The sequence below is a fragment of the Nannobrachium achirus genome, assembly GCF_963921795.1.
Source record: "Nannobrachium achirus genome assembly, chromosome: 1".
In the NCBI taxonomy this organism is placed as follows: Eukaryota; Metazoa; Chordata; class Actinopteri; order Myctophiformes; family Myctophidae; genus Nannobrachium; species Nannobrachium achirus.
In genome coordinates this window covers 75,822,618-75,849,164 of record NC_137810.1, presented here as the reverse complement: position 1 = coordinate 75,849,164, position 26,547 = coordinate 75,822,618, and the positions used below count along the sequence as shown (strand labels likewise).

The window sequence follows — 26,547 nt, the reverse complement described above, 5'->3', positions numbered from 1 at the left end:
AATACAATACAGGAGAAGGCAGATTTCTGTATGTATGTAATGTATTTATTTTTAATTGGACATGATAGAAGCAATGCATCCAAACTAATCATTGTAGTATTTAGGACCACAATAACAAGGAGTAGTCAGGACTTTATGTTATCATTCTAGCCTAGATGTGATTGTACATTTGTGCTGTTTACATTTTTGTCTCATAAATTATTATACTTGAACCTTGAACCAAACTAACCTGACATGATTTAACATAGGTAATCCACTAAGCCTACTAGGTTTTATACTGTGTGATGTGGTGGACATTTCTGTAGATTACGAGTTGATTGGGCAATGTCCATGTCTAGGCCACATATATTGTTATGTTAATATGCTTTAACTACTTAGAAACTGGCACCCATTGGTCATTATCAATTGAATAGGCTGATATAATGCTCTATTTCCCCTAGAGCAGCTACATAGTCTCAAATAGATAAAATAAATGATAATTGTCTGTTCTGTGAAAGATAAGAGTATGTTGTAACTGTCTGTCCAATGGCAGCTGTGAGTTAGGTCATGTTTTGTGTTCCTTTAACCTAACTCTTTGAATTAGCTTGGCTCTCTTAACTCATGAATGCAAAAGCAGTCTTCTAAAGTAACCATAACAATGAATTTGCCTTTTAAATCATGTTAAACCACAAAGCAATAAAACACTTAGCTTCAACTCAAAATAGTAACCTTGACTTAATGTCTAGTGAACAAATGGACTCTTTAGCAACAAGAAAAGGCACACAATAACTCCACACAACTGAGTTTTATATAGAAATAAATATTTATAGAAAATGTAAACAGTAAGTATAAATAAATGGATGGATGGATGGATGGATGGATGGATGGATGGATGGATGGATAGATCTCAGAGTCACTTAATGACAATTATAATAATTTGTGAGCCTACACACTCACACAGACCCTAAAAGCCAGCTAAATGAAATACTACCTAAGTTAACCTTAACTTGTGTCAGACTTGAATTCAAATGCAAGAGCAGCTTTATATAAATGTAGTAGTAGTAGTGTTATGAGAGGGAAGGTGATGTTTGTTCAGACTAGCAGGGACTTAGGTGGGACAGTTAACAAAGCATTATCCAGTTTCTGTCTATTGTTGATCCCTCCCCCCACCACCACCCTGATTGGTCCATCAGAGTCATTGTGAGTATTTAACATGGCTCTGTTTTAGCTCCATGACACAGTCATGACACAGTTCCATGTGTGCAAGTTCCTGAGGCTGAACTCTCTTCTGGACTAAAGGTGAAGTATAAATAAATAGATGGATAGATAGATGGATAGATGGATAGATAGATAGATAGATAGATAGATAGATAGATAGATAGATAGTAAGTAGGTTGATGCACCAATTGATGCAGGTCAGAGTTGTCATATCTAAAAAAGAAGGTAACATTTGAATTCCCCATCAAAAAATACATACAATAGACATCCAATTTGTTTTTGAGATGGATAGGGTACAATTGGCAATTATAAAATACCAATTGATGCAGGTTAGAGTTGTCCTATCCCAAAAAGAAGGTAATATTTGAATTCTCCATCAAAAAATACATACAATAGACATCCAATTTGTTTTTTAGATGGATAGGGTACAATTGGCAATTATAAAATACCAATTGATGCAGGTTAGAGTTGTCCTATGCAAAAAAGAAGGTCATATTTGAAATCTCCATCAAAAAATACATACAATAGACACCTTTTTTTTTCTTTTTCGCTGCCTTTTTTTCGCGACCTCGTCCATGGACCCGTCCACGGCCGGCCGTTTGCGTCCACGGCCGGCCGTTTGCGTCCACGGCCGCGGCCTCGTCCACGGCCGCGTCCACGGCCGCGTCCCCGGCCGTCTGCGTCCACGGCCGCGTCCACGGTCGCGTCCACGGCCGGGACGGCCGGCCGTTTGCGTCCGTGGACGCGGCCTCGCGTCCACGGACGTTTTTTTCGCGGCCGCGTCCATGGACGCGTCCACGGTCGCGTCCATGGACGTGGACGCGGCGGCCAGCGGCTGTCTATTTCTTGGCGTAGGTGATCTTCATGGTGCAGGTGGAGCTATTTCTTGGCGTAGGTGATCTTCATGGCGCAGGTGGCCGTGATCCTGAAGCCCTGTAAGGCGTCTTTGGCCACGCCCGCCTGTCCGTCACTCTCAAACTCTACGAAGGCGATGTCGTGTTTACCCGGAACCAGACGCACCTCTTTGAAACCCGGGAACCTGGGGTGAAATAAAACAAAAACAAAAACAGGACAAGACGGTAGTTAAACTTTATTCATCCCTTTGAGGGAACACAAGACAGAAAATAAATTAAAGTTAACGCGAGGCGTTGTGAGCTTGTATATCTGCTATTTACTATGCTATTTATTTGAACAGCATCATCTCATAAACATAAATGAATCTTACTGGTTTAACAGCATCATCTCATTAACATAAAGCAATCTTACTGGTTAAACAGAGTCAGCTCATTAACATAAAGTAATCTTACTGGTTGAACAGTCATCTCATTATCATATATAAATCTTACTGGTTGAAGAGCATCCACTCATTAACATAAAGTGATCTTACTGGTTGAACAGCATCATCTCATTAACATAAAGTGATCTTACTGGTTGAACAGCATCATCTCATTAACATAAAGTGATCTTACTGGTTGAACAGCATCATCTCATTAACATAAAGTGATCTTACTGGTTGAAGAGCATCCACTCATTAACATAAAGTGATCTTACTGGTTGAACAGCATAGATAGCATCATCTCATTGGTCTCCTCTGGCAGGTTGCTCAGAAACAGGATGTAGTTTGGAGGGTTGTCAGGAACCTGAAGAAGACAGCATTAATGAAGAATATCTTTGAATCATTATTTATTTCATCCTACGATGTTGTAACCCATTTTTCACCCGGTGCCAGTTGTCCAATGTAATCCTGGGCTCTGCTCTCCCTCTGCCAACCTGGGGAGAGCCCTGAACTGAGCTCATGCTTTCTTCAGTGCATGAGGAGGACCCTGCAGCATGTCTATGCAGCCCGTCATGGTCTTACCAATAAATACTGTATATTTTGCCTACTTTCAGTGGGGACAAATAATTTCATTCATTTTTCAGTTACTGTCCAAAACCACTAGGAAACTATTTTTTTATTGTTTTGTTAAGACCTTTTTGCTATTTTGTTTCATTGTCTAAACGTCCAAAATAGGACTGTCATGTTGAGCTTGCGGCCCTCAGACTTTTTGTATTTTGCTGAGTGGCCCCTGAGCCGTCTTAAGTTGAGTAGCCCTGCGTTATTCCAACCAGTTCCTTCCCCCTCCATCAGGCGTCCCGGCTGGCCAGGGGGAGGCAGTATAGTGACCAGGATTACTGCATGTTTTTTGTGAGTGTATCTACTGTGATGCCCCACACATTTAGGCTGTCATTAGAGGGGTGCCTGCCTTGCTTAACTGTCTCTGTGAAAAAAAAAAAAAAAAAAAAAAAAAAAACTGTCTCTGTGAGCCGGGTGGGGCCTCATTGGCTAGTTGGTCTAATGGCTCATTGGAGAGCACCTGGGCCCGGTGCCTCCAGGAGTCTATAAAAAGCCAGCCCAGGCCATTCTGAACCAGAGATACAGGGGAGGCAGACGTCTCCACCAGCCTCTGCTCCATGCCCCTTTCTGTTATGTTTAGTTAGTTCTTGCTTTACTTTCCATCCAACACCCTGCACTACACCATGTCCCACACATCCACATTTACACCACTGATTACTGACTCCACACTCATAGGATCCTTTTGACATTATGTTGAGCTCAGTTGTTTTGAAGCATTCCTTAGTTAATGTCCTAGGCTTTTATTTAATAAATACACCTTGTTACACTTTTGCCATGTCTCCTCTCCCCAATCTTTTGTTATGACCTGTTACCTGTTATGGCCAGTCATGACACTACCCTAGGAGACACTGGGAGAACATGCAAACTCTATACAGAAATGGCCCTTTCGCCAACCCCACCTAGGGTGTGGGCGCTGATGACGCAGAGTAGAGAGCACGCCCCCAGCACCCACAGCGTCCCCCGGATGGAATCGAACCCAGGACCTTCTAGCTGTGAGGCGACAGCTCTACCGACTGTGCCCGCACCACACATTGAATGTGTTCAAATATATACAGCTCTTAGGAAACAGTGGTGAAAGTTCTTACCTTTTCAGCAGGTGTGTGAGTCTGGTTGTTGGACCCCTGGAAACACAAACAACACACATGGTCATTTAACACCCAACCTCATTGTAGTTTTACTGATAACCTTATGAATAAAACCTCATTGTAGTTTTACTGATAGTCTTATGAATACAAATCCATTTAGTTTTAGTCATCTGAAATGTTTGAGTTTTTAGTCTTGTTTTAGTTTTCTTTCCTCACCTAAATCTACAGTTGATTTAGTCGACAAAAATCTATTGTTTGGCAGGCTTTGACAACTTGAATAATAAATAACCAAACTACTTGTAGATCGGCTATATTGAGAGTTTGACCTCTGACCCCACACGCAGCCAATCATAACATCACTGTTCTGGATCTCTTCTCCACTAGCATAGTTTTTATTTGTCGACCAAATTGTCCATATATTTTATTCAGGTGTGTGTGTGTGTGTGTGTGTGGGGGGGTCCTCCCTATGTTCCTCAGGTTATATGTTCCCCACTTACCCCAAAAAAAGGTTCTATGTTCCGTACCCACCCTCGGGGTCCACCCTATGTTCCCCAGGTTAAATGTTCCCCACAGGTTAAAATGCACCAGGTTAGCATTCACCAGCGTTAGTTTTACTGAGGTTAGGTCATAGTCATGGTTAAGGTTAGGTTTAGGCATAGTTTTACTGAGGTTAAGTTTAGGTTTAGGTGGTAATTGGGGAACATAGAACCTGGGGAACATAGGTACGGTCCCCCACCCTCCACCAAAATAGGTTCTATGTTCCCCGCTCAACCAAAAGATGATCCATGTTCCTCATACCAAAAAAGGTACTGTATGTTCCCAACTCAAATGCAGGACATGGTGGGATCTGGGAACTAAGAACCATGTAGGCAATCCTAATTTAGGTGCCCACTCGTCCAGTTGTCCAGGTGCCCCTAGTGCCCAGATGTCTCCACCCCTAAGTGCTTACTTTTCCAGGTGCCCACTCGTCCAAATGCCCACATGTCCCTACCTAGTGCCACACAGATAATGCCCAGATGTCTCTAGTTCCCCCCTGACCCACTAGTATTCGTAATTTCTCTCCATTATGTAATGTTGTGTGTGTTTTGAGTTATGTTTCCTGCATTTTTGGATGAGCAGGGAACATAGAAGCATTTTTTAGTTAAGTGGGGAACATAGAACCTTCTTTGAGGGGGTACGTGGGGAACATAGAACCTGGGGAACATAGGTACGGTCCCATGCCAGCGAGCTACATGTTTTAAGGGTCAAGGAATTCCACACCTGGGTGGCAGTGTTGTAGAAAGAGAATTTACCCATATTTGCCTTATGGGTTTGTGTTATCAGATCATTGTGTTGCTTCCTCTGGTGTTGTGACTGTGGGTGTCGCTAACCTTTTGGTTTGGTCAGATATGCTGGTACTGAGGGGATGGAGGGCAGATTTGCATTGACTATTTTGAAAGCCAATCCCATTTTTAGTTGTTTAACCTGTCTTCAACACTGAGCCAACTTAGGCTAGCAAAATATGTGGGAGAAACGTGGGTCATGACCTTGGGCCCCAGGTGGAGAAGTAGCCCAATCAGTTTGTTTTGGGAGGTTTGGAGCTTAGTCTTTAGTGGCTTTTTGGTGTTGGTGCAAGCGTTGTCAAAGTGGGACTGAATGAGGGTGTGTGTGTGTGTGTGTGTGTGTGTGTGTGTGTGTGTGTGTGTGTGTGTGTGTGTGTGTGTGTGTGTGTGTGTGTGTGTGTGTGTGTGTGTTAGGGCATTCACAAATAGTGATTTTTAGTATTTGAATTATTCAACCTCAAACTATTCGAATAGTCGAATATTCGACAGGACTGGGCAAACTGTCAAATATTAAGTAAGCAAGAGGCGAACATTGTGAACATAGTCGATCTACATGCTCACAACGCCTCGTGTTGCGAGGCGTTGTGAGCATGTAGATCTGTGTGTGTGTGTGTGTGTGTGTGTGTGTGTGTGTGTGTGTGTGTGGTGTGTGTGGTGAGTGTGGTGTGGGTGTGTGTGTGCGTGCGTGCGTGCGTGCATGCGTGCGTGTGTCTCTCTCACTGGTACTGCAGGCTTCTTGCTGAGGTTGGAGGACTGCTCTAGAACTTTCTTCTTCTTCTCCTTCTTCTTGTCCTTGTCTCCATACGTTCCTCTCATCTTGGAGATCACCTCAGAGTCTGTCTTAGCATACTGGATCCTCTGAAATATTATTATTATACATAATTATAAACCTTAACGGTCTGTCTTAGCATACTGGATCCTCTGAAATATTACAACAAATGTTATTATTATTATACATAATTATAAACCTCAAAGGTCTGTCTTAGCGTACTGGATCCTCTGAAATAATATTATTATACATCATTATAAACCTCAAAGGTCTGTCTTAGCGTACTGGATCCTCTGAAATATTATTATTATACATCATTATAAACCTCAGAGTCTGTCTTAGCGTACTGGATCCTCTGAAATATTATTATTATACATCATTATAAACCTTAAAGGTCTGTTTTAGCGTACTGGATCCTCTGAAATATTATTATTATACATCATTATAAACCTCAAAGGTCTGTTTTAGCGTACTGGATCCTCTGAAATATTATTATTATACATCATTATAAACCTCAAAGGTCTGTTTTAGCCTACTGGATCCTCTGAAATATTATTATTATACATCATTATAAACCTCAAAGGTCTGTTTTAGCCTACTGGATCCTCTGAAATATTATTATTATACATCATTATAAACCTTAAAGGTCTGTTTTAGCGTACTGGATCCTCTGAAATATTATTATTATACATCATTATAAACCTCAAAGGTCTGTTTTAGCGTACTGGATCCTCTGAAATATTATTATTATACATCATTATAAACCTCAAAGGTCTGTTTTAGCCTACTGGATCCTCTGAAATATTATTATTATACATCATTATAAACCTTAAAGGTCTGTTTTAGCCTACTGGATCCTCTGAAATAATATTATTATACATCATTATAAACCTCAAAGGTCTGTTTTAGCCTACTGGATCCTCTGAAATGATATTATTATACATCATTATAAACCTCAAAGGTCTGTCTTAGCCTACTGGATCCTCTGAAATAATATTATTATACATCATTATAAACCTCAAAGGTCTGTCTTAGCGTACTGGATCCTCTGAAATATTACAAACATTTTTATTATTATTAAGTGTGCCTGCCATGCAATGCAATGGCAAAACACTTATTGTAATCCGCCATACTTATATATATATACTAGAAAAAAGCCCCTGCGGGGGCCTGGCCCCTTATGTAAAAGTCCCCTGTACTCAAGAGATGGATACAGTCCAGAGGGCAGCTAAGCAATACAAATGTAGGATAGCTCAACATTAAATATGCAGTGTGTTCCAAAATGCAAAATGGTGTAAAATGTTGAGTCTGTAAGATATATACAATAGTTTCAGAAATACAAACCCCTCAGGTACAGGGTGGCCTGCTCTGTTTTGGCTGGGTGGGTTATAATAAGATAGAAAAAAAGCATATATGGCGCAAAAAAAATTAAACATTTTGGCATTATATGAGAAGTAGAGACACATCTGAAGGTGATAAAGTTGATGTTGGGCAAGGTACATGCGTTATTGATTTTTGTATTATGTTTTTTAGAGAATTGAACAACTGCTGAACGTGGAGTTACAGATGGAAACACACACAAACACACAAACAAACACGCTATTTTTTGGGGCGATTCTAATAAAGGTGTGAGGATATACTAGAAAAGAAAATTTCTAAGAAATTTTAAGTGTGCCTGCAGCTCGCTAAGTCTGTGCAACCTTGTGTAGCGGTTGGTGTTAGTGTTTCGTTTTGAGAGGGTCGTTCCCTCTGAAAAACACGTTTTGGCATGAAACGGTTACGTTTTGCGCGTTTGTGGTGCCCCCTATGGGTCGAAGTGGAAATGCTTTTGGGTATATGTTCAGTATAGCGCCCCCCACTTGTGGTTAAAATTTGGTGTTGACTGGATGTTTCGTTTGTGATTTATGGCTACTTCTTACAAAACGGGCTCCTCCCGCTAACTTTGGAACCCTGTTACGGAAGAACGGTATGGACTATCAAAATATCGTTTAAATATGTTTATCGCATGCGTCGATAGATCGTGTGTATCGATTTTTGTGACATTTGGAGAAAATATGTAGGAAAAGGAGCAAAAACTCTGTTTTGAAGAAAATTCAAAATGGCGGAAAATCTATCCTGACGCAAATGGGCGTGGCCTATATGAGGAGATGCGTCATGACCCAAGGAATCCAGGGAAAAGGGAATTTTAATTTTCCGACCCACGGTTCAAGAGTTACAGGCCGAAAGGTAAAGTGGACTGTTATAGCGCCACCATGAGGCCAACTGACGAAATATTTTTTTATTTAATCCTTGATATCATTATAAATCTCCTCTCCAAGTTTTGAAACTGTAGCCCCTATGGTTTGCGAGAAAAAAAATATTGAATGTGAGTTTTTGCGATTCCCATTATAAGTCAATGGGTAAAATTAATTCACTAATAAATTAATATCAATTAAACGATACAACTTTTCTCTTAGAAAAGTAATAGCACCCCATTCCCGGCCGAGCCGCACGTTTTGATGTATATATTGCGGCAGTGGCGTAAATCGTGCGGCACTTATTACGTGCCGAACTTTGTGGCGAAACTAACTACTTCATTAACTAGAAAAGAAAATTTCTAAGAAATTTTAAGTGTGCCTGCAGCTCGCTAAGTCTGTGCAACCTTGTGTAGCGGTTGGTGTTAGTGTTTCGTTTTGAGAGGGTCGTTCCCCCTGAAAAACACGTTTTGGCATGAAACGGTTACGTTTTGCGCATTTGTGGTGCCCCCTATGGGTCGAAGTGGAAATGCTTTTGGGTATATGTTCAGTATAGCGCCCCCCACTTGTGGTTAAAATTTGGTGTTGACTGGATGTTTCGTTTGTGATTTATGGCTACTTCTTACAAAACGGGCTCCTCCCGCTAACTTTGGAACCCTGTTACGGAAGAACGGTATGGACTATCAAAATATCGTTTAAATATGTTTATCGCATGAGTCCATAGATCGTGTGTATCGATTTTTGTGACATTTGGAAAAAATATGTAGGAAAAGGAGCAAAAAGTGTGTTTTGAAGAAAATTCAAAATGGCGGAAAATCTATCCTGACGCAAATGGGCGTGGCCTATATGAGGAGATGCGTCATGACCCAAGGAATCCAGGGAAAAAGGAATTTTAATTTTCCGACCCACGGTTCAAGAGTTACAGGCCGAAAGGTAAAGTGGACTGTTATAGCGCCACCATGAGGCCAACTTACGAAATTATTTTTTATTTAATCCTTGATATCATTATAAATCTCCTCTCCAAGTTTTGAAACTGTAGCCCCTATGGTTTGCAAGAAAAAAAATATTGAATGTGAGTTTTTGCGATTCCCATTATAAGTCAATGGGTAAAATTAATTCACTAATAAATTAATATCAATTAAACGATACAACTTTTCTCTTAGAAAAGTAATAGCAACCTATTCCCGGCCGAGCCGCACGTTTTGATGTATATATTGCGTGGGTGGCGTAAATTGTGCGGCAGTTATTACGAGCAGAAATTTGCAAGAACATGACTTACTTACTTACTGACTTAAAGGAGCTATAGTCAACTTTTTCTTGAAAAACGGATGCTAAAATAAAAATGTTTCGAAAATATTTTATAAAAAAATAAGCTTCATATATGTGTTTCAATTAAAAAATGACCACAAAAAGCATAAAATAATGATAAAACTAGAAGAGAAAATTTCTAAGAAATTTTAAGTGTGCCTGCAGCTCGCTAAGTCTGTGCAACCTTCTGTAGCGGTTGGTGTTAGCATTAGCGTTATTTCATTTGACGCAACCCGCGTGTCTGTATGACAAACGGTTCACGAGATCAAGGGTCACTTCCTGTTTGGTGAGGGGCACTTCCTGTTTGGCGAAATAGGCCCCAATTAAGGTCATGGACGATTAATGAATTAAAGCTGCAAGCAGCGATGACCAGGCCCTCGCAGCTCTACCCACGTCACAAGGCCAGCAGCCAATCAGAAACCAAACAGGAAGTCAGCCATTTCGACTAATTAGTGGCGTTTTGGAGCATTTTTGGCCGTTATCACGGGTCGCACTTTAACGACAGTTTTTTGAGAAAAAATTGTTTTGTGAGAAAAAAAATTTGAGAAAAAAACTTTTTTGAGAAAAAGAAATTTTGAAAAAAAAATTGTGAGAAAAAAAAATCTTGAGAAAAAAAAATGTGAGAAAAAATTTTTTTGAGAAAAAAATAATTTTGAGAAAACAATTTTGAGAAAAAAAAATTTTGAGAAAAAAAAAATTGAGAAAAAAAAATTTTGAGAAAAAAAAAATTAGAGAAAAAAATTGAGAAAAAAAATTTGAGAAAAAAAAAATTTAGAGAAAAAAATTGAGAAAAAAAAAATTTGAGAAAAAAAAATTTTTGAGAAAAAAAATTTGAGAAAAAAATAATTTTGAGAAAAAAATTGAGAAAAAAAAAATTTGAGAAAAAAAAAATTGAGAAAAAAAATTTTTGAGAAAAAAAAAAATTTGAGAAAAAAAAATTGAGAAAAAAAAATTTGAGAAAAAAAAATTTTGAGAAAAAAAAAATTTTGAGAAAAAAAAATTTGAGAAAAAAAAATTGAGAAAAAAAAAAATTTGAGAAAAAAAAATTGAGAAAAAAAAAATTGAGAAAAAAAGAAAAGGTATGACACCAGCCGCAAGTCTGTACGACAAACGGTTCATGAGTTATAGAGGCACTTCCTGTTTGGTGAAGGGCACTTCCTGTTAAAGAGGGGGCGAGGCTTAATCAATTACAGCTCATCCCTATTGGTCGGAAAAAGACCAAAGTTGTGTGAGCATTTTACATTTTAAATGACGTTGCTAGGCAAAAGTATGGCAGAGTTATGTGGCGCCAAAGTTTCTGGGTTTTTTTCGGAGTCCCCCATTCAAAGTCAATGGAGTTTTTGGGCGTTGTTTTTTGCGAATTACATCGCAATCGTAAAGCGGATCGGAAAGAAAAGTAATAGCACACCATTCCCGGACGAGCCGCACATTTTGATGTATATATTGCGGGGGTGGCGTAAATCGTGCGGCAGTTATTACGTGCCGAAGTTTCCCCCATTCTAAGTCAATGGGGTTTTTTGGCGTCGTTTTTTGCGAATTACGTCGCAATGGTAACGCGGATCGGAAAGAAAAGTAATAGCAACCTATTCCCGGCCGAGCCGCACGTTTTGATGTATATATTGCGTGGGTGGCGTAAATTGTGCGGCAGTTATTACGTGCAGAAATTTGTGGCGAAACTATGGACTTAATTAAGTATGGCGGATTACAATAAGTGTTTTGCCATTGCGTTGCATGGCAGGCACACTTAATAATCATTTTGGCCCTTTGTTTACATTTACAGGGCCCGTACTTTGTTTACATCCTAGTCTGTAGACTAGGATGTACACCTACAATGAAAAAGTTGACTATAGCTCCTTTAAGTATGGCGGATTACAATAAGTGTTTTGCCATTGCATGGCAGGCACACTTAATTATAATAGGCCTATGTCATACATAAAGCACATGGTCTGCCCAACATGGCATAGATAGAAGAACTAGTAACTACCACCTTTTGTTTAGAGATGAGCTGTAATTGATTAAGCCCCGCCCCCTCTGTATTCCTATTGGCTGGGCTTTAAACAGCCATAACTCCAGTTCACAGCATGGTACCGTCTTGAAACTTGGTGTCTGGACTTGAATGGCCAATAGGGACTTATTACTTAAGCCCCGCCCCTCTTAAGCCCCGCCCTATCTTCCTATTGGCTGAGCTTTAAACGGCTATATCTCCAGTTTGCAGCATGGTAGGGTCTTGAAACTTGGCGTGAGTATTAAGATGGCCAATAGGAATGATCTGTAATTGTTTAAGCCCGGCCCCCTGCCTTCCTATTGGCTGGGCTTTAAACAGCCATAACTCCACTTCCCAACACGTTACTGGTCTCAAACTCGGTGGGTGGTTCCACAGTCCCAACGGCTAACTGCTAATGCTAACTGCTACTTTCGCTAATGCTAAGCTAAAAATGCTAATGCTAACAAATGCTAATGCTAACACCAACTTCTATACAAGGTTGCACACACTAAGCGAGCTGCAGGCACACTTAAAATATAATGATCCCACAAATTTCGGCACGTAATAACTGCCGCACGATTTACACCACCGCCGCAATATATACATCAAAATGTGCGGCTCGGCCGGGAATGGTGTGCTGTTACTTTTCTTTCCGATCCGCGTTACCATGGCAACGTAATTCGTAAAAAACTACGCACAAAACCCCCCATTGACTTTGAATGGGGGACTCAGAAAAAAACCCAGAAACTTTGGCACCACATATCTCTGCCATACTTTTGCCTAGCAACGTGATTTAAACTTTACAATGCACACACAATTTTGGTCTTTTTACGGCCAATAGGGATGAGCTGTAATTGATTAAGCCCCGCCCCCTCTGTATTCCTATTGGCTGGGCTTTAAACAGCCATTACTCCAGTTCACAGCATGGTACCATATTGAAACTTGGTGTCTGGACTTAAACGGCCAATAGGGAATTATTACCTAAGCCCCGCCCCCCTCTTAAACAGCTATATCTCCAGTTTGCAGCATGGTACTGTCTCGAAACTCGCTGTGTGTACTTACATGGCCATTAGGAATGATCTGTAATTGCTTAAGCCCCACCCCCTCTGCCTTCCTATTGGCTGGGCTTTTAACAACCATAACTCCACTTCCCAACACATTACTGGTCTCTGTGGATGGTCCCTCAGTCCCAACGGCTAACTGCTAATGCTAACCGCTACTTATGCTAATGCTAATCTAAAATTGCTAATGCTAATGCTAACATTAAAATCTTAATGCTAATGTTAAAAAATGTTAATGCTAAATTGCTAATGCTACAATTGCTAATATTAAAAATGCTAATGCACAAACTTAGCGAGCTGCAGGCACACTTAAAATTTCGTAGGAATTTTCTTTTCTAGTGCTGATATTAATGTTAATGCTAAAAATGCTAATGCTAACACCAACCACTACACAAGGTTGTACATAATTAGCGAGCTGCAGGCACACTTAACATTCTGTAGAAAATGTATTTTCTAGTGCTACATTGCTTTTTAAATGTGTTACACAATAAATGTTCAACTGAAGCTTGACTTAAAGGGGTATTTCACTTTTAAAAAAACTTGGTAATTTTATCATCTAATCAGGCTTTTATGAACACCCTGAACAGTTTTTAATTAGCTTGATTGAATATTTAGATATTTGATGTAAATGTTACCAGGCCCTCCAGGCCCAGGGCCTCTCCCCACACACACCCATTGTAACTTCAAACTTCATTTTAACCATGATAGATTCATTAAAAACACACATTATTGTTTCTGTTGACTCATACTACCCTCCTAATACGTGAGCAGGCCGTGTTTTTTCGATGACATTTTTTCATTTATTTTTAATAATAATTTTTTTGTATTTCATTTTTTCCATTTTTCCAAATAATTATTAAAAATAAATAAAAAAGTTATCGAAAAAACACGGCCTGCTCACGTATTAGGAGGGTAAAATGAGTCTCCAGAAAAAATAATGGGTGTTTTTAATGAATCTATCATGGATAAAATGGAGTTGGAAGTTAAATGGGTTTGTATGTGGAGAGAAGCCCTACCACTGCTCCCTGTTGAAAGTGGAATATCCCTTTAAGGTAGGGTATGTTAATTCAGAACTGGAGAGACTGAACACTAAATAGCAATGATTATTATCAGAAAATAGTACTTCAACATTTCAACAAAAGAAAACATACTGCTAGACTAGAATTGCCTACTGTTTGCATAATATGTTAACACATTGACCATATTCACACAGCAGATATCTTGCCATTAAGTAAATGAAGTTTGTGGCTTCCCTGGGTTCTCAAAATAAGGTACAATCAATGGAAAACCCTGGCGAGGTATCTAAATAATTATATAACACCCAATGTGTTAACTCATTGACTGCGCCGCCACGAGTTCCCCGAGTTTTTTCCATTGTCTGAGGCTGCGACGCCCGAGTTTCACGAGTTGGGGCTGTTTTCAAGGTTTATGCAAAAGTACACTTTCCCCTAGCCTGTGACAAAATGTCATGTTGCTATGATAAAAGGGTGGTTAAAAATCACACATCAAAGTCAGCTTGTTTGAAAACAAAGGAGAAATCGACCTCCCCATGAACCCAAAGTGAACTCATTTATCAGGACACGGCTCCGCCGACACAGTGCGGCGCGGCCGCAGCAGTGGTGGTGTCAGACAATGAAAACAAAACAAGCAGATCTTCAAGCAGACCATTCTGCATGAATCAAAAACATTTTCACTTGAAAAGCTGTGACCTGCTGCACTGAGTCACCCTAACCCACACACAGCTCCATATACACGCAAAAAAGTTCAAAGTCTCTACAACAAAAGTTTACCAAAACAGCAAGACAACAATGGCTACATCAGAGCCTCGTAGCAACCGCCCGGCCTCTCAGGCCTCTCTATACCAAAACAAGCCAACACAAACACATCAACAACACAGCAACACCTCCCCGATGAAAGCATTCACAAATCAACACTCAAAATGTTATAAAAGTTTCAACATGAACTTACCTCAGTGTGAGGAGGAGAGCGTTGGTGTAACACACACATACAGAGAGAGAGACAGACAGATAATTCCAGTGCCGTTTAGTGTCCAGTAGATCAGTAATCCTATAGTTTCATTCGTGTAGTTTTCTTTTTTCGTTGTTTGTGAGCGGGTTTCATGCCCACACCGCGGAAGCCTAAGGCCCCGGCCGGGCGCAGCAAGCGCCCGACGGCTAGCCATGGTTCGCCGGTCGCCTCTGGTTCTGGTTCCCGTCGCGAACCAGCCCGATCCTGCACTGCACGCGGGCGAGGTAGAGGGTCTAGAGGGCCTCCATCGAACCCCGGTCCTGGTCAGACCACCATGGATTCCTTTCTAATCGCCAATTTGCCCCGTCCGGAGACGGATACGGAGTACGAGACGGAGGAAGAAGAGGCGGCGTCGCCGTCCCAACAACACACACCGCGGGCAGACACGGCTCCACTGCCCGCACTCCTCACGCCGGAATCGGTGGCTCGCCGTCCCAAACACCGGATTGAGGCCACGCGAAGAACGCTCTGCCATGCCCATGTCGCCGAGAGATAATATCGAGACTCACTATCTCTCCCAGTCCCAGAGTGAGATGTATGTATTATCCTAATCCATATCATTGATCCATTCAAAAACAGCAGATAGCAGTCAGTGCAAGTTCACAGCGCATCACTTCGTAGCCTACTTTCCTGAGCTAACTTTCGCTAAATTATTCACTCAATCAAATGACTTCTCCTCTCCGATGCAGATGATGTCATCGGCAGCACTGGTGATTTTGAGTGGCACCCCCCGGAGAGCAAAGATGACTCTTTCTTTGCGCGTAAGTTGTGCACATGCAGCACACATTGCGCGCGTGCACACACACACACACACACACACACACACACACACACACACACACACACACACACACACACACACACACACACACATGGAAACAGAACTTTTCATTCAATTTGAGGAGTAAATCATTTATTTTATTTTGGTATGCGTTTTCAGAAGCTGATCAAGGAAGTGCTTCTCTGTCAGGCACTGGGACACAGAGACCTTCAAGCAAAGGAACAGGCAAAGGTAAGATAAAAATAATGATATTTTATATATATATATGTGTGTATATATATATATATGTGTGTATATGTATATATATATATATATATATATATATATATATATATTATATGTATATATATATATATATATATATATATATATATATATATATATATATATATATATATACACATATATATAAAATATCATTATTTTTATCTTACCTTTGCCTGTTCCTTTGCTTGAAGGTCTCTGTGTCCCAGTGCCTGACAGAGAAGCACTGGTGATGGAAGCACTTCCATCACCAGTGCTGCCGATGACATCATCTGCATCGGAGAAGTCCTCGGACACGGACCTGTACACATCATTTGATTTTGGTGCCGCCTCTTCTTCCTCCGTCTCGTACTCCGTATCCGTCTCCGGACGGGGCAAATTGGCGATTCTACCACTTTTTCTAGTCACGTGTTCAAATACTGGATTCTGATTGGCTAAATTCCGGAGGTTATGACAAAACAACTGCCGCAAAGTTGTATGAGGACTTGTCCGAGATCAATGCACCTCAGTGTACATCCGGGGACTTCAGGAGGTAGTCGGAACACCTTTCCCCCAACCAACAAATGACGGTGGCAACGGTCCTATGTTTACTAACGTGCATGCTATAGTCGCCGATTTATTTGGATCCAATGCAATCCGCCAACTTTAAAGCCCCTTTTCTCTGAACCTATGCCTTTCTGGAAGCGAACAGCCTCTATTTACGGCCGGAACGGTACTTCTAACTTCTAGCTTAGCTGTAAGCTAGACGCATGGATTAGTATGGAGTTGGCGCCATCTGTTGGTGAGTAGAAGATGTTGTTTGTGGAACTATCTGCTGTCTCGCGGAAGTTTTATAGGCAATAATGATTGTAACTTAAGATCCTTGCAAGTTACAACTATGTGTTTTCTTTCATGTATACGGGAAAAAGTGGTAGAAAAGCTATTTACCACTCGGGGTCGGACATTATGCTCTCATAATGTCCTGAGTGAGGGTGTTATCGGACTCGGCTGCGCCTCGTCCGATAACACCCTCACTGCGGACATTATGAGAGCATAATGTCCTCTCACTCGGGGTAAATTGCTTACTTAGAAAGGCATCCATGGTGGTCTGACCAGGACCGGGGTTCGATGGAGGCCCTCTAGCCCCTCTACCTCGCCCGCGTCCAGGGCAGGATCGGGCTGGTTCGCGACGGGAACCAGAACTAGAGGCGACCGGTGAACCATGGCTAGCCGTCGGGCGCTTGCTGTGCCCGGCCGGGGCCTTAGGCTTCCGCGGTGAGGGCATGAAACCCGCTCACAAACAACGAAAAAAGAAAAAGAAAACTACACGAATGAAACTATAGGATTACTGATCTACTGACACTAAACGGCACTGGAATTATCTGTCTCTCTCTCTCTGTGTGTGTGTTACACCAACGCTCTCCTCATCACACTGAGGTAAGTTCATGTTGAAACTTTTATAACATTTTGAGTGTTGATTTGTCAATGCTTTCATCTGGGAGGTGTTGCTGTGTTGTTGATGTGTTTGTGTTGGCTTGAGCTTCACCGAAGCCATTGTCGAAGCCTGGTGCACCCCGCGACCCACCCAACCCCTCTGGCCCGATTCTCGGACTGTGAGGAGGTCAGCCCATGTCCCTGAAAAGATACCGCCCAGACCACGAAGGAGAAACCCTACAAGGGTCTGCTACATCTGCAGCAAAATACACAAGAAAAGGAGTGAGACCTCATTCTACTGCCATCTGTGTCTTGTGCCTTTGCACAGGAGGCTTTGTTTTGAACGGTACCACGCAGAGATTGACTATGAGCATGCAAGCGGTGCTCGACGTCGATGATAGACAGACACATTTTGATGACATGAGTGTAGACATACTGTGTCCCGATTTGCGTGATTTTAGGGCAAATTCTGTAGGAGCTGGAGCAGTGTCCAAAAATGTGTTTGAAAAAATCGGCCTGATGGTGGCGCTATATGGGACAGATCCATTTTGATGACATGAGTGTAGACATACTGTGTAGCGATTTGCGTGATTTTAGGGCAAAATCTGTAGGAGTAGTGTCCAAAAATGGGTTTTGAAAAATTGGCCTGAAGGTGGCGCTAAATGAGAGCTCCATGTTGATGACATCAGTGTAGAGCAAGTATGTACCGATTTGCGTGATTTTAGGGCAAAATTTGTAGGAGCAGTGTCCAAAAATGTGTTTTGCAAGAATCGGCCTCAAGGTGGCGCTAGAAGAGGGGCATGTGAGAATTGATGGGTGGAGGTTGTAGTTTGGCAGGCAAGGAGTGTGTGTGCAAAATTTGGCATGGATCTGGGCAACGGTTGCGGAGATACGATGTGACGTGCAAAAGTGTGACGTGTGACGGACGGACAGACAATGTGCCCATTACACTGTAAGAAAATATTGTTTTGTTTCAGATCATAAAGTAAGCATCTCATGTAATAAATAAAGAGCTGTGAGTAAAAAAAAATAGTTGTTTGCTTGAAAAGAGACCATTCACAAAAACGTATTTTTCTCCAGTTGTTATTCTGAGAGGGCTTGGTTTTGGTGAAACAAGGGTTTTCAACCTAGCTTGATAGTTCACTTTTAATGGTGGCAGTCAATGAGTTAAGTGATTGACGATTAGTTGAACATGCAAATAAACACTTTTGTCCCATCGCAACACCGAGCGACCAAAATGACACGATTCAAGTGACTAGAAAGATTATCTTTATCTTACATTGGGAGGATGGAAATGTGTATTTACACTTCAGGAACCCAGTGTTCACTATCATGTTATTTTCTGCTCCTAGACATCCTGCACATGGTTGTGTGTAAAGAAGAGGTTTCTCCTGAACAGGAGAGGAGCTCCAGTCTGCTCCAGGAGGAACCAGAGCCTCCACACATTAAAGAGGAACAGGTGGAACCAGAGCCTCCGCACATTAAAGAGGAACAGGTGGAACCAGAGCCTCCGCACATTAAAGAGGAACAGGAGGAACCAGAGCCTCCACACATTAAAGAGGAACAGGAGGAACCAGAGCCTCCACACATTAAAGAGGAACTGGAGGAACCAGAGCATCCACACATTAAAGAGGAACAGGAGGAACCAGAGCATCCACACATTAAAGTAGAACAGGAGGAACCAGAGCCTCCACACATTAAAGTAGAACAGGAGGAGATACTTCAAACATCAGAGGAGCCTTCTGGGTCTACGATGAGTTCTCTATTGGCTACAATGAAGCTTGCAGTGGTGGTCCTTCACAAACTCCCTCTGAACATGGTTCACCAGGCTCTCCATCCACCAGGGCACCTGCAGCAAGGCAGCAGTGAGGAGAAACCAGAGCCTCCACACATTAAAGAGGAAGACGAGGAGCAACTTCAAAGACCAGAGGAGCCTGGTGGATCAATGTTAACATTACCAGCAGTGAAAAGTAAAGCCGATGATGAAGACCTCTCTTCACACTGTTCTGAAGGTGAAGTTGAGCTTGAATCTGACACTGAAGTCACTGAAGACAGTGATGATTGGGAGGAGACAAGTGGAGGTGTCCACACTGGAGACAAACCTTTCCAGTGTAAACTGTGTAACAAGAGTTTCACTCTGTCAGGTCACCTGAAGGAACACCAGCGTATTCACACTGGAGAAAAACCTTTCCAGTGTAAACATTGTGACAAGAGTTTCTTTTGGGGTTGTGACTTGAATAGACACCAGCGTATCCACACTTGAGAAAAACCTTTCCAGTGTAAACTGTGTAACAAGAGTTTCAGTCTGTCAGGTCACCTGAAGGAACACCAGCGTATCCACACTGGAGAAAAACCTTTTCAGTGTAAACTTTGTGACAAGAGTTTCAGTCATTCATCTAACCTGAAGAAACACCAGCGTCTCCACACTGGTTAAAAACATTTCCATTGTAAACTGTGTAACAAGAGTTTCACTCTGTCAGGTCACCTGAAGCAACACCAGCGTATCCACACTGGAGAAAAACCTTTTCAGTGTAAACATTGTGACAAGAGTTTCATTCGGTCAGGTGACTTGAACAGACACCAGCGTATCCACACTGGAGAAAAACCTTTCCAGTGTAAACTGTGTAACAAGAGTTTCAGTCTGTCAGGTTACCTGAAGGAACACCAGCATGTCCACACTGGAGAAAAACCTTTCCACTGTAAACATTGTGACAAGAGTTTCATTCAGTTATCTCACCTGCAGACACATCAGCGTATCCACACTGGAGAAAAACCTTTTCACTGTCAAACCTGTGGCAAGAGTTTCAGTCGGTCAGATGAACTGAAGAGACACCAGCATGTCCACACTGGAGAACAACCTTTCCAGTGTAAACATTGTGACAAGAGTTTCATTCGGTCAGGTGACTTGAATAGACACAAGCTTATCCACACTGGACAAAAACCTTTCCACTGTAAACATTGTGACAAGAGTTTCAGTCTGTCACATCACCTGAAGGCACACCAGCGTATCCACACTGGAGAAAAACCTTTCCATTGTAAACATTGTGACAAGAGTTTCAGTGAGTCAAGTAACCTGTACAAACACCAGCAGCGTGTCCATACTGGAGAAGAAATGAAATAATTGTATCCTCTGTAAACATTTTAACAAGAGTTTCAATAACTCTGGTCACATGATAAGAGAAACATAACTTTCCACTATGAATCAGCTCAATGGGAGCATCATATCAAACACATGTAAGTTGGCAAGGAGGTGAATAGAAAAGCAGAAATATTATGGATATTCACACTGCTCCGGGCAACAGAGGCCGCCGTTGGGACTCGTCTTTTGCAGACATTACCCATATGTGTTCCTTCCTTTCTCCCTCAATTCTCAATTTCCTCAGTTTGTTGTAAGTGTTAACGGTAACCATTTATGTTAATTCATATCTATGTATTGTTCTATAGCGGAGGAAGCCATTGTAGTCCAGGGTCAGACAACAAGGACTGCACGCTTGTCGGGGACATGTTAGAAAACCTCTCTGCCTGTTCTAAATCTCATAGTCTCGAGTCACCTTGTTTCATTTGTGTGAGTGCACAACTATTCATGGGTTGCATTTGTAGTCCTAAACGGCCATGTTGAGGACCAACACAGGTGTTTCAATTTGTCTGATTGGCATAGAACTAATGTTCTACACCTATCAGGACACCTGTGTTGGTCCTCAACATGGCCGCTGTAGGACTACAAATGCAACCCATGAATTAGGTAGGTCGTTCACCACTTCATCTTTGAGTGTTGCATGCATCGCTCCTGGGTTTGAGTCTGTCTGTATGTTTGTTTGTACAGTAGCATACTGACACGCTGCAATAGTGTCAATAATGTAGATTAGAGAAGTTTTTGTTTTAAAAGATCTTAATGTCAGATCTCAGTTGTACTGTAAATTACTTTGGTTTTATTTTTTGGTTTTATTCACTCGTTCTATACATGACCATATCATTATTGTACACATGCATGTCTTATAATAGAAGTGAGTTTCTATAACTTTACAGTTTAAATGTTATGATTTAATGTAATCTTGCTGTGTTCCAATGGAGCACCATAGGACCACAATGGAAACAAGCCCCCAGTGCTTGTTGTGTTATCCTTTTAGCAGCATTGTTTTCTGCCTCTGTACTTTTACACTGTTTTATTGTTTTATTTTTTGTAGCAAACCGTTAATAAAGTATTCAATCAAACCATTTTAATTATTATACATTGCTTAACTGTGGGGGGAAATGCATGTGTTTGAATTGATATATGACTGTAATAATTACTCTTAATGCAAATGCTATGATAACTTTTAAGTAATATTATATTACAATAGCGTGTGATGTGATTAGGGCTGTTAATTATGTCATTTTACATGACGATTAATTGTCACTCAAATAATTATTGTGATTAACGATTTAATTGTGTTTTTGTTGTTTTACATTTCTGGCCTGTAGACTTTGAAGTTGCTCATGGCAGATATGACAACTTTATACTCAAAAAAGGAAATTGTTTGTGCCAATAGCCGATCTACAAGCTCACAATGTATCGCAATGTGATGCATTTTGAGCTTGCAGATCTGCTATTTCCACTAAATTGTTTGAAAATATATTAACATTTTTCAACATGTAAACGATTAGGAAAAAATACTCGCGATTAGACAAATATGTAATAATTATGACAGGCCCATTTTCACAATAAAACCGTGTTATACAAAATTCCTCAACTCTTAGTGCTCGTCATGGTGCCGGAGTCCCCAGTTCAAATATGATTATTTCGGGGGTCTCGGCCTGAAAAGGTTGAGAAAATTCTGGAAAAGTTTTGGAAATGAATTGGTAAAGATGTGTGGGAACTGTGATTGTCTTGAAGCCTGTGCGGGCTGGGCAGTGGTGCATGACACTTTAATAAAAATCTATCTATCTGTCTGTCTATCTGTCTGTCTGTCTATCTATGCACATGGCAGATATGACACAACCTAAACATACAAAGAAATGACTGACATTTGACAACTTTATTCTCAAAAAGGACATTGGTTGTGGAAATAGCCGATCTACAAGCTCACAACGTATCGCAATGTGATGCATTGTGAGCTTGTAGATCTGCTATTTCCACTATTTCTGAAATGTTATAATAAACATGTATGAACATTTTTCAACATGTAAACAATTATGACAAAAATAATTGTGATTAGACAAATATGTAACAATTATGGCAGGCCCAGAAGTTATCAAAATTATAACTAGCCAATTATAGCCTGATTCAGTACAATTAATCCATTACAATCAAACTGTTTTACTGAACTGTTTTAAGCCATCCATCTATATAGATTTATTTTCTGATTAATCAATTGAGTTTTTTAATGTTTATATTTATATTTTTGATTAACGGTATCAACCCTATGTTATGTTGCCCAACAGTGTTCTGTAAGACTTTTGAAAATAGCTGATCTACAAGCTCAAACATCATTTCACTGTGATGAGCTTGGAGCTTGTAGATCTGCTATATTTTGGGATACGACTAAAATCAGCGAAGATTCTGCTATTAATCGATTAATCTATCATCAATTAACAATGATATTGTGTACAATCATTTAGTTGTATTGGTTGTAAAGTAGAGCTCAGAGCTCAGTCACGGGGCTCTGACGTAGGCTCGTAACTAACCGGCAGAACCTCTAACGCTTCCAATGCCATGCCCGTTCTATCCCTTTGGGTATATTGCTCTAATCGTTCTTCTTCCTGTGTTCAACTGGAGCCGCTGGAATCTGACCCTGATCTAGGTGAGAAGCCGGTTTATATGCGCTTCTCTGATGTCATATTGATGACATCACTCTGACACGTATTATTCCTGGTTGCAAAACAAATGGCTACTGTCTATGACGGTAGTCCCATATGACATGATGGAATGGACTATCTCCATATATAGTGTTCTCCACATCTCCATGTTAGGCCAAACAGGTTCACTCCATATCTCCATGTATAGGTCTAAATGCCCAACGTTGAGCTTGGCAACGAAACGTTCTTAACAAGTTGTATTAATTAATGATGAACAATGATAGTGTATAATCATTAGTTGTATTCAGTGTTTCACTCCTAGATGGATGTTCTCTTCTCTACAGCTCTGGAAGGTCACGTGGTACTGTTACTGGATAGAAACAATGGACACTACCCCAGACCAACAGTAGGGGGCAGCAATACACCAACTGGTGTCTAGACAGACTGGTGCGTTCACTGCGTTGACTGACTGTTGACACTTTACAATACAAAGCAAACCAAACCCTGTTGTTTCAAAACAGAGTCGTCATTAAGCAGTATGGGAGGACGTCTGCTAGCAGCTCAACCACTGAAACACAGCAGAAGACGAACTAATTATTCATGTTATGTTTAATCTATTTGGAAACTGTTTAAAAAGTGTCAGTTTTAACCAAAAACTAATCTATTTAACACCTCTCTGGCTTAGCAGCATTTATCATGCAGAATTATTTACACAGAAACACCATTTCTTCATTTACATGCTTAATTTGCTATTTTAATATGCATAATCATGTGCAAATGTATCGTTTTTCAATGGCTTCAGGTATATGTCTACTCTTATTCTGAAGAGGTCGACCACAGGAAGTCTTAGATTTGCCAACAGAACATCTTGAAAACATCCACCACGGTGTTAACGGGAGATAAGAGTTAGAACGCCTTTATCATTTGCCGTGTGCAAACCTTTGTGTAACTTATATTGTCTGTGCAAAGAGCTACAGGCTTAGCTGGCTCGTGGTGAAAACGGGAGGAATTTACACAGCAAGTTCTTCTGTGGGCTAATGCTAATGCTAATGCTAAGCTAGCCAAACAGGACAAAGAACACAACGGAGGAGAGGACGTCACATCAAGGTACTTTCATCATGTTTACAAAACCATTTAAAAGACAACGTGTTTCTGTTCGCTTCATCAGGCCAGCTCTGCTAAGCTAGCTTCAAGTACACTTCAGACTAGAGGTTCTGACCCACTTTAGGCTGTTAAAGTGTGTTTGTGTGCGTGTTATTATTACATGTAGTTAACAGTAAGAATATTGTGTAACTTGAATGTTGACGTGAAAGAAGAGGATCATTTCAGTATTACAGTTATGAAGACAGAACTTTGGTTACCTGAAAAAATACAACCTGGATCATTTACGTTTATTGTCTCCACCAGGCCGAAAGGCATCCTGGCCGAGACGATAGATAGATTGATAGATAGATACCTTTATTATCCCACAGGGGAAATTCAGTTGCCCAGAGGCAGCAGTTTAAGGTTACAAGTTACAAAGAAGTAAGAAAAAGAAAAAGAGTACTGTAATGTACAGTCCAAAGAGCAAGCACAAAAAAGAAGAATATAAACAAAGTGTCGAAAAACTATTGCGAAAAAGAAGAATATATACATAAAGTGACCACGGAACATTCAACGCTCATAATTGACACATTGTCACACACACACAAAAAAGCTATACTCAAAGCACAACTTAAAAAAATTACAAACAAAAAAAGTGCACATAACAGTCAATGCTAGTCAATGCAACACAAGTATCACACCGCCATATCAACACAGCAATAGTACTCAGTTCAACCAACACAACCCAATAGTGCAGGGCCAGAAAATAAGTGACCAAAGTCAGCGCAAATAAATCAAGAATATATGTATTTTTTTCCTTTTTTAAGCAACTAGAAATTTGCGGCCCTTTGGGCCGCAAAAGTCTAGAGTTTCCGGCCGCTGCGCGGCCCTCACCGCCATGTTGCAGTGGCGTGATGTGTAATGTGGTCAAATATTTAAGCTAACTGTTCTGTCGTGCTGATGTCACTCATTGATACTTTTACTTAAGCATAATGTGAGTACTTTTTCCACCACTGATTTCACACACGTTACTGTGTTGCATTCAACATCACTGCAAATGAAACGTCAGCTTTTAATCTATGCATAAGATAACAACTTTTAACAGCAGTGGGATCGCCCTCCTGTGTAGGAGTGGAAAGGACAACGTCATGTAGAAGAATCACTATGCTTGTTCATATAATCCATGGTGTCGGCCGTCAAATATAGACGACAATGATCTAGGATAGGTATCACAATACAGAGGCCACGATACGATATATATCAATATATCCTTTGACGTGTTAAAAACACAAAAATATACAGGCCTATATATTTTAATATATTGTAATAGTATTATTACAATTGCAAATAACTTTTTGATTACTTAGTTAATATCACATTTCTGTTGAAGCAGAATCAACAATAGGCCTATTTAATTCAGGTAAAATTATTAGGAGAAGAGAGTGAGGATTTTTGGCTATTAATACAGTAGCTGCTGCACTGGACTGTGTTGCCAAATCAGTTTATTATAAGTAGATATTTTTTCTGTATAGTAGACAAAAAATTGGGGTTCCTTGATCTTGCCATGAAAATGGTTGAGAACCACTGTTGTAAAACAATATTAGACAATAAAGTTTGACTGACATGACCTAGTTGCTTATTTTTGGCTTATTTGTCTAGACCTGGTTGCTTGTTTCTTTCGCAAAAGAGAAACTGGCAACAACTAGGGATGGGTATCGTTCACCTCTGAATCGATACGATACCTTTTTCGATACCTGGGAATCGATACGATACCTGTTTCGATACTGTTTTCGATACTTTTTTATTTATTATTATTATTATTATTAACTTTTTTCCATAGGCTATTTTACACACCACAATAGGTTATTAAGGCCGCCTAAGACAGCCATTTTCATGTCAAGTAGTAGGCTTACTGTAGTTGATGGGACTACTATTACTGTTACTATGGCTGCTATTTTATGTTTGTCTGCATAGAACACATTCTTTATACAGCTATTCTATGGCTATACGGTTTATTATTTTTACTATTATTGTTATTATTATTATCATCATCATCATCATCATCATCTTACCTTATCTTAGTTTTTCTTATTATTATTATCACCTCTATCACAACATTGCATTTTGCTTCTTGTCCCTGAGTAGTGAATAAAACCTTGCTTCTCTTTTTTCTTAAACCTCACATCAACAATTTGCGTTGCTGAATGCAACTCCATTTAACGCGAATGCGCGTCTACTGCATACATGAAAGTACACAATGTATTTACACAGAGGCAGGGTGTCTGCCTTGCGCTGGCGAAACAAACACAAACATGCGTAAAAAGTTTGTTTCAAACGATCAATTACTTT

General features: G+C 40.5%; 2 protein-coding genes across 2 annotated transcripts in view; one reads left to right on the top strand and one right to left on the bottom strand.

Moving 5' to 3' along the window:
- Positions 1-2,076: 2,076 nt before the first annotated feature.
- LOC308289964 (U2 small nuclear ribonucleoprotein B''-like) lies at positions 2,077-25,098 on the bottom strand (the record flags this gene model as incomplete). Its single annotated transcript, XM_080731744.1, has 5 exons — positions 2,077-2,236; positions 2,749-2,837; positions 4,177-4,212; positions 6,219-6,356; positions 25,093-25,098. The coding sequence occupies 5 exons, from the start codon at positions 25,096-25,098 to the stop codon at positions 2,077-2,079; spliced, it is 429 nt and encodes a 142-aa protein (XP_080587870.1).
- LOC308289953 (uncharacterized protein) overlaps positions 24,111-26,547 on the top strand; it is a gene marked incomplete at its 3' end in the record, with an annotated part of 16,001 nt that continues 13,564 nt past the window's right edge. Inside the window, exon 1 of the mRNA XM_080731733.1 lies at positions 24,111-24,222. The remainder of the gene's footprint in view (positions 24,223-26,547) is intronic.